Source organism: Balaenoptera physalus, assembly GCF_965194825.1.
Source record: "Balaenoptera physalus genome assembly, chromosome: 18".
Classification (NCBI taxonomy): domain Eukaryota; kingdom Metazoa; phylum Chordata; class Mammalia; order Artiodactyla; family Balaenopteridae; genus Balaenoptera; species Balaenoptera physalus.
This window is the reverse complement of record NC_138899.1, coordinates 728,750-742,223: the sequence shown is the minus strand read 5'-3', so window position 1 is coordinate 742,223 and position 13,474 is coordinate 728,750. Positions and strand designations below refer to the sequence as shown.

The 13,474-nt window shown below is 58.3% G+C and overlaps 1 protein-coding gene across 1 annotated transcript; it reads left to right on the top strand.

Moving 5' to 3' along the window:
* Positions 1 to 1,526: 1,526 nt before the first annotated feature.
* On the top strand, positions 1,527 to 12,760 carry PROZ (protein Z, vitamin K dependent plasma glycoprotein). The gene is made up of 8 exons (XM_082435236.1): positions 1,527 to 2,867; positions 5,787 to 5,950; positions 7,232 to 7,256; positions 7,710 to 7,823; positions 8,790 to 8,921; positions 9,341 to 9,426; positions 10,928 to 11,045; positions 12,064 to 12,760. The coding sequence occupies exons 1-8, from the start codon at positions 2,777 to 2,779 to the stop codon at positions 12,636 to 12,638; spliced, it is 1,305 nt and encodes a 434-aa protein (XP_082291362.1). The 5' UTR covers positions 1,527 to 2,776; the 3' UTR covers positions 12,639 to 12,760.
* The last annotated feature ends 714 nt before the right edge of the window (positions 12,761 to 13,474 follow it).

The following is a 13,474-nucleotide window of genomic DNA, read 5'->3' as shown; positions in this document are numbered from 1 at the left end:
CCCGGGACCCTGCCTTCCCGTCGCCAGCTGGGAGGTTTCAGGATTCGGGAAGTGCTACCCACATAGGATGGGCCAGGGCTCCCAGACCAAGTCTTAAAACTGAGGGGCCTTTTCTGTTCACAGTGCGTTTCTCTGTCCTGGAGGCCGCCAGCTGCCCCCCTGGCTCCTCACAACGCTGCTGAGTAAACCAGCGGGGTTCTGGGAGCACAGGGGCGCCAGGGCCAGCACCCCTCCCCGGGGTCGGGTGGGGCTTCCCCACGCCTGCCCTCCTGGCCCCCAGTCACCTCCCAGGAGAGGCAGCCTCCCTGGGAAGGCAGGGCCCAGAGGGCTCGTTGGCAGGGGCATTTTAATGTTGACCTAAAGACAGGCTCTCTACGTGGCTTCAAAGCCGCATCCCAGGGAGCCACGGGCACGCCCCCGGGTGTGACTGTCGCCAGGCCGGGGCTCTGGAGTCTGCCTCTAGGCCACAGCCCAGAGCACGAACCCAGCTCTGGCTAGCCCCTGCCACCCCCCTGCTACCCTACTCGCGAGGTGTGTTCTGGGGGGCTGCAGGAGGGCCGCCCTTCCTCCAGCGGTCACAGCCCAGGTCGAGCCCTCCCGTCCTCACCAGCTCCAGGCCCTCAAGCCAAATGGCCAGGAAAACCAGACATGCTTCTAGAAAAAGCAGTCACCTCAGATGGGACCTGCCGTGTTTCCCGGTACCGTTTGCATTTTGCGTAACTCGGCTAAGCAAACTTTCAAAGTTCCAGTACGAGAGCCCCCAAGGTCACTGGCTGGGCAGTTGCGTAAACAGGAGATCTGCACGTTTGCAAAAATCAACGCAAACGGGCTTCCCAGAAACGGTCAAGCCAGTGAAGGATGGAAAGGCCGAGAAGGCCTCGGACGGCCAGGCCCTGCGTGCTAGGGACGGGGGTCTCTGTCCAGAGCAAACCTGGATGGGCTGTCAGCCCACAGGTTGCTTGGGGTCCGGAGAGAGCTCTGGGGGAGCCCTCCTTCCCACCAGGCTTGCATCTCTCACCAGCGGGGCCAAGCCCACGGGTCAGAGAGCAAGGGGAGCTGGGCACCTGGGAGCGGAGGGCAGAGGGGTCCCCACCGCCCGAGGCGCTGAACCTTCCCCGTGGGGAAACAGAGCTGGACTCAGTGAGGTTCCAGAGGGAATTCGGGCAGCGTTGTAGGGAGGCCGCTCGTCTGGGTCGCACGGATGCTGGTTCCGTGGGCCCTGGGACCACCTGCCTCAAAGCTCGTCTCCAGGTGGACCTGAACCAGGCCTGTGCCCTGTGGGCACAGTCGGTCCCGCTCCACTGCATGTCCCCTAGAAAGTCTCCTCCGGGGACAGACGTGAGCAGGAAGCCGACCGTGAGGAACCACGGGGGGCGGGGGGTTCAGGGTCTGACTGTCCCTCCCGAGGGTGAGGGACCGCTCACCTGTACCCGCGGTCCCTGAGGGGGGAGGGCGAAGACACGCCTGGGACAGAGCCGCGTTTGGAGCGGGGAGGGCAGAGCGGCTGTATGGCTGCGGGGTGGCAGGGGGAGGGGGCGGGCTTAGAGAGCCGGCGACCTGCAGACGCAGGGTCCCTGGAGGCCTCTGCCCGCTGCAGGTGCAGCCCCGGCCCTCGGGGCTGGAGGGTGACGTTTCCGTTCTAGAGGGACCCTCACGACAGCCACCACGAGACCCTGATGGAGGTACCAGAGCCCTGGGGAAAGTCATCCCGAGCGAGCATCGCCCGGCGCAACTTGAATTACAAACAGGACGGGGTAGCTCTGCGTCAGGAGAGCCCGGGGCGCATCACCGAGCGGGGGTGTGTCCTCACCGACGACGCGGAGGGGAAGCAGGGCTCCTGCCAAGAACGCGGTTCAGCCCCGGTCGCCGAGGTGCCCACGTCAGAAAGAACAAAGCAGCTGGGAACACACGCTACACGAGCCTTCGAAGGAAACCAAGAGGATGCGGGGGGAGAGGGCACCGTGCGGGTTCTCGTCAGGGGCCCCTTAACAGGAGGGAAGCCCGGGGTGCGGGCTGCCGGCGGAGGGAGGGAGAGAGACAGACAGAGACAGAGAGTCAGAGACTGAGACGGACAGAGGCAGAGCGCCCACAGGCGGGGCCCGTGCTGACACGCTCGGTGAGGGGGGATGAGTTTGCTGTCCCCTCGGACGGAGGTCAGAGTGTCTACCCCCTCGTGGCGCTGAGCGAGGCTCTTCCCGAGCGTCCCCCAGGCCCCCTTCCCAGTGGCACTTGGTGCCCCAGGAGGGCTGCTCTCACCGGGAGGTGGTGGGCTCCCCAGCCCTTCACAGGAGCCCCGCTGGCCCGGCCCGGTGGGCGCCCGCCCCCGGGCAGGGGGCCGCTGCCCCGCTCTGTTCGGGTTACCCCCCCAAAGGGAGCCTCTGCGCCCGGCTTGTCCGAGACAGCCCCACCGCGCTGTGCCGCCTCATCTGCTCTGCTTTCCTTGACGGCGAGACGTGCCCCTGTGTCTCCCCGCCCCCGCGGTCCAGGCCCGGTTCCCGGGGGACGGCTCCTGACCCCCGACCTCCGACCTCCGACCTCCTCCCCAGGAGCCGCCCCAGCTCCGTCCCTCTCGGCCTCGGCCTTTCATTTCTCTGTCTTCCCCTCTCTTCGCCTTAAACAGAAAAAGACAGGACTGAAGCCTCTATTTAGGACACTGAATTATCCGGTAAAATATCCAATAAACCCGCTGTCCTCCGCGTGCCGCCTTTCTCTGCGGGGTCGGTTTCCCGTCGCGCCGCGCGCCGAGCCGGGCGGGGCCTCTGGCCGCGGGCTGAGCATGGCCGGCCGCGGGCCGCTCGCCCTCCTCGCCCTCCTCGCCCTCCTCGTCCTCCTCGCCCTCCTGGCCCCGCGCGGCGCCCAGCCCGCAGGTAGGCGCCACCTTGGGCATCCTCTCGGACTCAGGCTTGCGGGTGGGTGGGTCGGGGGCTTTTGCTGGGAGCCGAGGGCCCCCGGCGGGACCAGCATGATCTGAGCCCAGCTCCCGATCTCTTCGCCGTTCGTGACAAGTATGTTGGAAGTGACCGTGTCCCTCGGGGTCCCCGGGGGCCCAGGTGGAGCCGGCCGCCGGGTCCGGGGCTCAGGACTGGGTAGGGCACGGCTTCTGGGGGAGCCGGGAGGGCACCCCAGCCCCTCCATGCCCCCCGCCCGCGGGCCCCTCCCCGTCCTCAACCTTCCTTCGCATTCAGACCCAAACCAGCGGCCGCAGATGGGGGGCCCTGGAGCCCTGCCGCCCGCGCGGCCAATGCGCCCCCCGCCCCCCGCACCCAACCGGCGGCCAAGGTCAGGTCGCCAGGAGCTCAAAACACACCAGATTGCAGAGGTTTAGCACAGAAATCAGAATGCAAACTCAAATTAATAGTTTTTTTAACAACTGTTGTGTGTTGAAACAAGTATTTTGGATCTATTGGGTTAAATAAGTATATTATTAAAATGATCATAACCTCTTTCCTTCGATGTCCTAAATGTCCTGGGACACTCGTGACCGCAGGGCCTGCATCCACTTCTCTCGGCTGCGCTGCCCACCTCAGCCAAGGCTCCAGCCACCGCCCCCCTCCCTCCCTCCCTCCACGCAGCAGACAGGGAGACAGGGTGACGTCATATACCTCTTACAGTCAGTCGAACCTTTAGAATAAAACCCAAAGCTCGGAATGAGGCCTCAGTAAGAGACCCCCCCGCCCCGCCCCCGGCAGCACACAGCTCACAACCGCGTACAACTGTGCACAATCGTGTACGACGTAAACCGCTGAAGCAGCCTAACAAAACAAGGACTCGTGAAACCCTGTCCTGGAGGGGCCATAGATCAGATACCCAGAAAAACCCTCCCGGTAACACTGAAAGCAGAGTAAATATTTTATCCCATGTTTGCTACATGCCCCTGCCTGGCACAAGGGAAAAGACCAACGGGAGCAAAAGAATGAACGAGGCAGTGGAGCACGCCCACCACCCTTGGCTCCCCTGGGAACCCGGGACCTCGCAGCCCCAGGCGCAGAGCCTACACGGCCCGAGGGGACCCAGGAGGAGACCCCGCCCCAGCTCAGACCATGCTTGGCACCACGTGGAGGAAAGAGACAAGCTCCCCGGCGGGACACTGGTGCTCGGTGGAGAAAGAGAAACCTCTCCGGAGAAGCAGTCACTGCAGTCGGCCCAGGGGTCTGCGGCGACTGCTTGTGACTGCAGTGACACCCCAACAATCCAGTGTCACGTCGGGGGGAGACATGGGTCCTCGTTGCCTCGGGCTCCCTTCTCAACCTGGGGCCTCTCATGGTAAAAGAAAAACCCAAACACACAAGGAAACAAGACAACCACAAACTTGCAGGAAAAAGAGTAGAATCAGACTCACAAAAACCTTGATACCCAGACACAGAACACAGGAGACGTGATACAGATACGACAAGAAAACAGGAGGGCTTCCCTGGTGGTGCAGTGGTTGAGAATCTGCCTGCCAATGCAGGGGACACGGGTTCGAGCCCTGGTCTGGGAAGATCCCACATGCTGCGGAACAACTAGGCCTGTGAGCCACAACTACTGAGCCTGCGCGTCTGGAGCCTGTGCTCCACAATAAGAGAGGCCGCGACAGTGAGAGGCCCACGCATCGCGATGAAGAGTGGCCCCCACTCGCCGCAACTAGAGAAAGCCCTCGCACAGAAACGAAGACCCAACACAGCCAAAAATTAATTAATTAATTAATTAAAAAAAGAAAAAAAGTAATTCTTAAAAAAAAAAAAAAGAAAACAGGAGACATTAAAATGCCCAAACAGATGTGAAAAAGAATCAGACAGAACTTCTGAAATGGAAAAAATATTCATTGGAATTTTAAAATCCATTCAATAAATGAATCAACACAAAGCATTCGGGGAAAAGATTCTCCTTTACAGCAGAATGCCGATTAGTAAGTGCAGAAGGGAGGAGGGGTGTAAAGTCACTCTTCTGCAATTAAAATGGTAATAACTGATTCAGGAAAAACTACTTCATTGACGCTGAAAACACTCGGCTAAAGACTGTTGGGGGACAGGGCATTCCTATCCCAAAACATCTTCCTCACAGTGGAGAAATCTGTGGACACCATCTATGCAGTGTCCCCCAAACTTCATGTTCACCCAGAACCTCAGAATGTGACCTTAGTTGCAAATAGGGTCTTTGCAGGTGTATTAATTAAGAAGAGATCATCCTCAGTTAGGGTGGGCCCTAAATCCAATGACCAGTGTCCTTATGAGGAGGCTCTACTCAGTCCTCCCCGCCGTGATCCTCATCCTCATATTCCAGAATGACACTTAGAGCTCCAGCCATCACATCTGTGTCCCAGGTAGCAGGGTGGAGGGAGGGACAAAGAAACGGCCAAGGGCCACGCCAGTTGTCTTTTTCAAGAAGGTTCCCAGGAACCTGCTGCCTAGCCCTTCTGTTTGCATCTTGGTGGCCAGCGCTCAGCCATGCGGCCACCCTTAGCACCAGGGGAGTCTGTCTGCGCAGCCGTGTGCCCAGCTAGAAATCGGGGGCTCTTGTCCTGGCAGAGGACTGCCCAGGGGGCAGCCTCTCAAGCCCGGTCTCCACCCCTTCCTCGCGGGCTCCCACCCTCCTGTTCTAAGCTCACTCCTACTCACCTGGCTGCACGTAAGGGGCCTGGGGCCCAACGTCGTGGTGAGCAGGAGGTAAACTTCTTCCCGGGTCTAAGGGTCAACCGCTGGGTCTGCCCCTCCCAGCACCGCAGAGCCTGGCCCTCAGGACGCGGGTGGGAGTTCTTGGGTTGCCCACCCACGCTGAGGCGCCTACACGCCTGTCTTGCTCTGCAGTGTTTCTTCCCACCTCAAAAGCAAATGAAGTTCTGGTGAGATGGAAACGAGCCAGGTCCTACCTTTTGGAAGAGCTCTTTGAGGGAAATTTAGAAAAGGAATGTTACGAAGAAATCTGTGTCTATGAGGAAGCAAGAGAAGTATTTGAAAATGACGCATCCACTGTATGTATCCCCCCTGCCACAAACTCACACGCTTTCTGATTATTCCGCTGCCTTAGAGGACGTATTTTCTCAAAGAGACTAAACTAAATTAATTAACCTATTTACTTACCTGGGAGGTTGATCTAATCTTAATTGTACAGATGAGGAAACAGACACACAGAAGTGAAATCACTTTCCCCAGCCAGTTAGTGGGGCACCCGGGATGGCAGCTCAGTCCCACCACCTAAACTCTTTCTTCAGATTAAGCAAATTAGCACATTGAGTGGCCGGACTGCTCACAGAGGTCATGCAGCTTGACAGGACTCTGACAGAATTTAGTATTTTTAATAGAGATGTAATTGTTTCAATGTATCAGCAACGCAAAGATCCTCCCTAGGATGCCTACATGGTAAGAATATCTCTCATAATCTATAACTTGGATTACAAGCGACAACACATACACTCTAAATAATACAACTGAGACTTTGCCATTCTCAATTACTCATAAGCTTATCAATCAGGAGACAGAAGGGCTGAATATTTGTGTGTAAATATTTCAGAATAGTACAATATGTAATAAAGACTTCCCAGTTTTACATATTAAAGCAGCAATATTTAAAGGTGATTGTGAACAAAATGTTGACCCGTTTCTCTAATATATTTTTAAAGTATTTTAAAATCATAATTTCTTAAATGCCCATGTATAAGAAAATGAAATAGACCATCTTTAATCAAACTAAGAGAAATTAAAACTTCCTGGTAAAGTTGTGCTTGAGTTGTTAGAAGTCCGAGTATGATTTGGGGAGATGCAATTACTTATATGTTTACCCTCCAGGCCTTAAGTCTGAGTAATTCTCCTAATTTTAGGTACCGCCACCCCAAATTAACATCCCCCCGCATACACACTTTAAAATTTTTAATCCTTGTTGACTTGGTTTATAAAAACAGAAAAAGTGATGTGAATTTTTTACATCTGCATCCGGCACTCTGCAGAGCGGGGCCATGGAGACAGGCCCGGGAGGGGAAAGGGCCTCGGGAGGCCGTGGTGTTTGTGCCATGTCTTAGACTGTTTTCCCTTCCTCAAATGGGTCACTGTAAATAAATACTGAATGGGACATGGGACATGGGTGTATTAAAGATGATATTAAGTAGATGTAAAGAATTTTACATTCTTTGTTTCAACCAGTATTTTCCTATGAAGTGAATAAAATCAACATTTTCTTATTTTCAAGCCCAGCCACAGGAGAAAACATGGAAAAACAGATGTCCCATTTGTAACACTTTTATGTTTCTCTTGTACAGGATGAATTTTGGAAGACGTATCTGGGTAAGTGTCTCCTCCACCTACTCCAGGATTCTTTCCTCTTCTCCTCCCTTTAAGGTCAGGGGAGGCAGTTGGCTCACGAGGGCTGCTAACTTGAGGCCAGTGGATTCCAGATTTCGAGCCTTGGGCTCCTGGGACCCCTGACCCAAAGGAAGGGCCTGGCACTGCCTGAGGACGAGGACGAGGACGAGGGTGGGAAAGGCCCCGGGGTCCCGCCGGGATCAGGGGGAAGCTGGAGCGGCCTCCCGGGCTCCCTTGGGCCTCGTGCTGAAGGGTCAGACCCGGTTGAGGAAGGCGAGGCTTGGGCGATGCTGGGCGTCCCTGCGGGGACCACGGTGACAGGGGAGCTCGAGGAGGCGCCGGCGCTGGTCACGCGGCCGCCCAGCAAGGAAAGGGGGTCTTGGAGGGACGTCGGAGGGTGTTACCCGCAGGGTGTCCTCACGTCCCTATCGGCAGGCGGCTCCCCGTGCGTCTCCCAGCCCTGCCTCAACAACGGGTCCTGCCAGGACAGCATCCGCGGCTACACCTGCACCTGCGCCCCGGGCTACGACGGCCGGGACTGCGCCTTCGGTGAGCCCCCCGCCCGGCCCCCGCCCCGCCCCCCCGGCCTCATGCCCCGCCCCCGCCCCTCCCCGGCCTCATGCCCCGCCCCCGCCCCGCCCTCCGCCCCTCCCGCACCCCGGCCGCACCGAGCCCCGCCCCGGGGATGAGCAGGAGGAGGCCCGTGGGAACCCGGTTTTCCGCCGGGAATCACACCTTGTGAACGGCCCCCTGTTTCCCCCGTGGGGTCCCCTCTTCTTCCTCCCAACCCCCCGCCCCGTCCAGACCATTCACGATCTACTCTCCGCTCTCCCGGGGCCCGGCTGACCCCGCTGGGGGTGATGGGCCTGGGGGGCCAGCCTATGAGGGGGCCGCACCCGGCTCTCTGGGTCGTGGGTGCGAGACCCGGCTCTCTGGGTCGTGGGTGCGTGACCCGGCCTGCAGCTTCATCAGCTGATGTCCCTTCAACATTGTGAGACTGTATCGGTGGGGGGTGGGCGGCGCCAATTCCCGTCAGTGGTCGTTGGTGCGGCAGTGAACTCGCTTAACGCTCCCGAGGGTCGCGGAGCCCGTTTCCGGGACGAACGTTACGTCCAGCCTGGATCCCTGGCTGAGCGCCCCGCCCAGTGCTGTGTGGACGCCCCAAGCGCAACTCGCGCCAAAGCAGGGCTTCCGGCTTCATCCCGCACGTGTCCCCTCCCCCGTCCCAATGCCCACCCGGAAGAAGCCCCTTAAAGGGAGCGGCTGCTGCGGCGGGAAGTGAGCCCACGGCCGGGAAACACGGATCCTTGCGAGGGACTTGCAGACCCGGCCCCGCAACCGAGCCGCTGCTCTGAGGACGCAGCCCTGACTGCTCCACGCCCCTTCCTGACGCGGGAGTCCAAACGCTCCCCTGGCGACGTTGGGAATGAAAAGCCAGAGTCCCGGTGCGCAAGGAGATTTCAGAATGGCGATTTCCAGGGTAACATGTCCGGTTTTCCCTTTTTCCCTTTTCAGCTAAAAATGAATGTCACCCTTTGAGGACGGATGGGTGTCAGCACTTCTGCCACCCGGGGCCGGGGTCTTACACGTGCAGCTGTGCGAAGGGGCATAAGCTGGGCCAGGACCGCAGATCCTGCATCCCCCACGGTGAGTGCCCCGCCCTGGGCCTCCTCCTGCAGGGACCTCTGACAGGCCACCTCCTTCTCCGTGGCTGGGCGGGGGGGTCTCCTCCTCCGTGGCTGGGCGGGGGGGGGGGTCTCCTCCTCCGTGACTGGGCGGGGGGGGTCTCCTCCTCCGTGGCTGGGCGGGGGGTTCTCCTCCTCCGTGAGTGGGCGGGGGGCTCTCCTCCTCTGTGACTGGGCCGGGGGTTCCCAGTCCCCTTCTGGGCTTGCCCGGGGCCTCCGCGGTCTCTGAGAGCATGTCGTTTAATCTCACCTGCTCTGTGTCTACACGAATTATCTCAACCTAGTGGGCATCCAGGAATAGGCTGAAGGGTCAGCGCCACGGATAAACCCGACGTCTGCCCTGGGAGGCACTGACTTTTCTTTTCCTGTGGCCACATGAAGACAGGTGTGCGTGCGGAGCCCTCAGCTCTGAGTGCCTTCTGACGTCACAGGGATGCGAGCAGGACCTTCCGACTTTCCCGTGGCAGGTAACAGAAGCATTTTATGAACGTGTTTTAATCTTTTGTTACAAATTTCATCCTATTTGTCATCTCCACCGTCTTTGATTTAGGTGAACTACTTACAATATCAACATCACACTTCAAAGCACTTTCTCATTCTGAACTTACAGCTTCAGTGTCTTCATTATTTGCACCAAATAAAAACAGAGTTTTATTTACAGCCATCCAAGGCCTTTCTTGGAGTCCAAAAACCGTTTCCAATGTCACTGCTCTCGGAAGATAAGCATCCTGGCAGCGCTCAGGTGGACATGGTGGGTCCAGAGCCAGAGCAAGGCCTGGGTCCTGCTCACAACCAGCTGGCCGGAGTCCAGCTCCACTGCCATGTTCAGGAAACTTCTCTTCTTTGGCACTATTTCTGTTATTTTCCTGTTTCTCCCTTGCCTGGTTTGGAAGCCAAACATTCTGTTCATCCAGTGACAACTCTTGCCACTGAAACGTTCGTATCTAACTTAGCAATACCTGAAGTTATTATGTTTACCCTTCTCCCAGATTATTTCAAGCACTTCCCACTAGGCTCATCTGCTATTTTGACCAATATTTTCTTTTCTTGCTTTTTTAGTAACTCCACAAAATAAGTATTATTTTTAATCATACCGCCAACATGGGTTTGGATTTACCTACGTTTTGCATTTTCCTTGCATCCCAGGCCCCTAATGCAGATCATCCCCTTCTGCCTCGTCTGTCCTTTAGAACAGCCCTGTCAATAGAAACACAATATCGGCCACAGACGTAACTTAAATTTTCTAGTAGCCACGTGCATAAAAGTAAAAACAGGTGAAATTAATTTTGATAGTGTGTTTTACTTACCTCAATACATCTAAATATTATCTCAACATGTAATGAATAGTAAAAAATGAGAGACAGTCACATTTTCTCTTTCTACTAAGTCCTTGCCCTCTGGGGTGTACAGCCTTTTACTCTTGGAGCACATCCTGGCTTGGACCAGTCAATCTCAAGTGCCCAGTAACCACAGCGACCACCATGGTCCACAGAGAGCTTTACAGGGCCCTTTGGTGAAGGGGCCGCCTCAGCCCCGCGTGCGTGCGCGTGTGCGCATGTGCAGAACGCGTCTACTTCGCCCTGCTGCTCGCAGGCAGGCGGAGCCGGGCAGAAGCGTCCGGCCGCCGGGTGGAGGCCCGGCCAGGCGGCGGACACAGCTCAGTGACCAGCGGACCCGGAAGGACCGAGGGAGGGGACATCAAGTGAGAGGCGGGGTGGGGGTGGGGATCTGTCCCCAGCGGGACCGTACCTTTGCTGTCTGTCCTCCTGAGCGTCCGTCCATCTTCCAAGTGTCCGTCAGTCACCCCTTCCCGCCCCTCCCCTCCGTGCACTGAGGCGGCCTCAGCAGTGGGTGGGCTGGGCTGGGCTGGCTGGAGGGGTGTGCGCCCATATTCTTAACCACGACACTATACTGCCCCGAATCCTGCAAACTGGCACCAACTCTTTATTGTCTGTTTGGTTTTTAAAGGTAAAACTAACAAATTCCGAAGGAGAAGACTTCTGTGGAGGTGTTCTAATACAGGACAATTTTGTACTGACAACAGCAAAATGTTCACTCTTGTACAGAAACATTAGTGTGAAAACAAGTAAGTATTTTATCATTCTTTTTAATAAAAAAATTTATTTATTTATTTATCTTTTAATTTTTGGCTGCGTTGGGTCTTCGTTGCTGCGTGCAGGCTTTCTCCAGTTGCGGTGAGCCGGGGCTACTCTTCGTTGCAGTGCGCGGGCTTCTCATTGCGGTGGCCTTTCTTGTTGCGGAGCACGGGCTCTAGGCGCACGGGCTTTAGTAGTTGTGGCACGTGGGCTCAGTAGTTGTGGCTCGCGGGCTCTAGAGCGCAGGCTCAGTAGTTGTGGCGCACGGGCTTAGTTACTCCGCGGCATGTTGGGATCTTCCCAGACCAGGGCTCGAACCCGTGTCCCCTGCATTGGCAGGTGGATTCTTAACCACTGCGCCACCAGGGAAGCCCTATCATTCATTTTTATAAGATCACGTTGGAAGTAAAAACTATCCTATGTAGAAATAAAAATTTTAATCTAGAATTTTTGCTTCTAATGCAGTACAGACTGAGCTTATCTTCCTACTAATGAGATCACTCATAAAGTCATAAAGCAACGGGGATACCTAGTGGAACTCTGGGCACAGCAAGCAGACAAATGCGGAATATTTAGTCTAAGGAGGAAATCACAGCTGATGAAACTGTCACTTAACTTGACACCGACATGGAGCAGCTCAGATCCCTGTCCGCCCCGGGGCCTGGGCTGTGCTGTGAACTGCTCCACAGTGATTCCCAGGACCCGCAAATCCACGCTCCATCCCCAGACATTTTTCAGTCAACAGAACGTCAGCCTAGAAAATGACATCTGAAAAGCCAAGCTCTGATTGGCTTGGAGAGGTTCCTCCTAATTTCTTCCTAGTCTTCCGACCGGTTCAGCAACCCGCACTGCGCTCCGCGCCCGCGCCCCCGCCCCCGCGAACACCTCGCTGGGTTTCCTAGAGGAGAGTGTGGGAGAGGCCCCTCCGTGGGGTAGCCCCTGTCCCCTGCGCGCAGGAGCCGGGCGGCGGGGCGCACGGAGTCACCTTGACCCCCGGCCTCCTTCCAGGTTCCCGCTGCCGGGCGCGCGAGGCCCCGCCGGCGGTGGAGGTGAAGGGCGTCCACGTGCACACGAGATTCGAGGCGGACACGGGGGACAATGACGTGGCCCTGCTGGAGCTGGCGCGGCCCGTGCGCTGCCCCGACGCCGGGCGGCCCGTCTGCACTGCCGAGGCCGACTTCGCCGAGCGCGTGCTCCTCCCGCGGCCGGGCGTGCTGGGCGGCTGGACCCTCCGCGGCCCCGAGCTGGAGCCCGCGCGGCTGCCGGTCACGCACGTGGAGCCCGGAGAGTGCGGCCGGGCCCTCAACGCCACGGTGACCACGCGGACGGGCTGCGAGCGGGGCGCGGCGGCGGCCGGGGCGGCGCGGTGGGCGGCGGGCGGCGCGGTGGCCCGGGAGCACCGCGGCGCCTGGTTCCTCACCGGCCTCCTGGGCGCCGCGCCCCCCGAGGGCCCCGGGCCGCTCCTGCTCATCAAGGTCCCCAGATACGCGCTCTGGCTCCGGCGAGTCACGCAGCGGCCGAGCTCCGCCAGCTGGAGAGGCGACCACGGTCACGGACGCGACAGGGAACCCGTGCTGGGGTGACAGCGCCCCCAGCCCCTCCCCCGGGACCCCTCGTCTGAGCAGAGCCCCGGAGAGGAGGGGGGAGGGGCGCGCGTCCAGCAATAAAAGCAGAGCTGCCGGCACCGCACGGAGCTTTCCTGAAACGCCAGGGAACGGGGGGGCTTCAGTCCAACTGCGGTCGCGGGGGCGGCGGCGTCACAGCGACCTCCCCGCCTGCCCCGGGAGGGCGGAAGGGGCGGGGAGCGCGAGGGGCTGGACGGCAAACCGCGGGCCTCTGCGCGGGCCCGACCCCGGGGCGGGAGCCGCGGAGCGGCTGGGCCGAAGGGCCGCAGCCCCACGAGGAGGGCGGCGCAGGGACCGCGCGGCGAGCCCCGCGGCCCCGTGACGCCGCCGCCTCCCCCCGCGCAGACGGACCGCGAGTCCAGCCCGAACCGCGCTTCCCGCAGACCCGACCCGGGGGGCGCGTGGGTGCACATCACGTCTATTTCCCCGTTAATTTCTAAGCCGGAGGTGCCCAGTTCCCCCGAGGGAGGGAAGGGCTCTCGCGGCTGACAGCTCCGCGGCCGCCACGGCGGGGCCCGAAGGCAGCTCCCGCCAAAGGCACAGGCGGGGGCGGGCTCCTTCCTGACCCGCTGCTGGGGAGCGGAGGATTGTTTTAAGGGGTTAAAACTGTGACTTATACACTCTCCTCACTGGAAAACGGAGTTTAAACACAATTCAGATTTTTAAGTAACAATTCTTAAACTTACACAATGCTTGATTCATTTCTGATATTATACTTCAATAAGAAGTATAAGAGTTAGCCTTTTTTTGGCCAATCTGCAGATGCACTGGCCCATTTCTTTGAAAGGACCTTG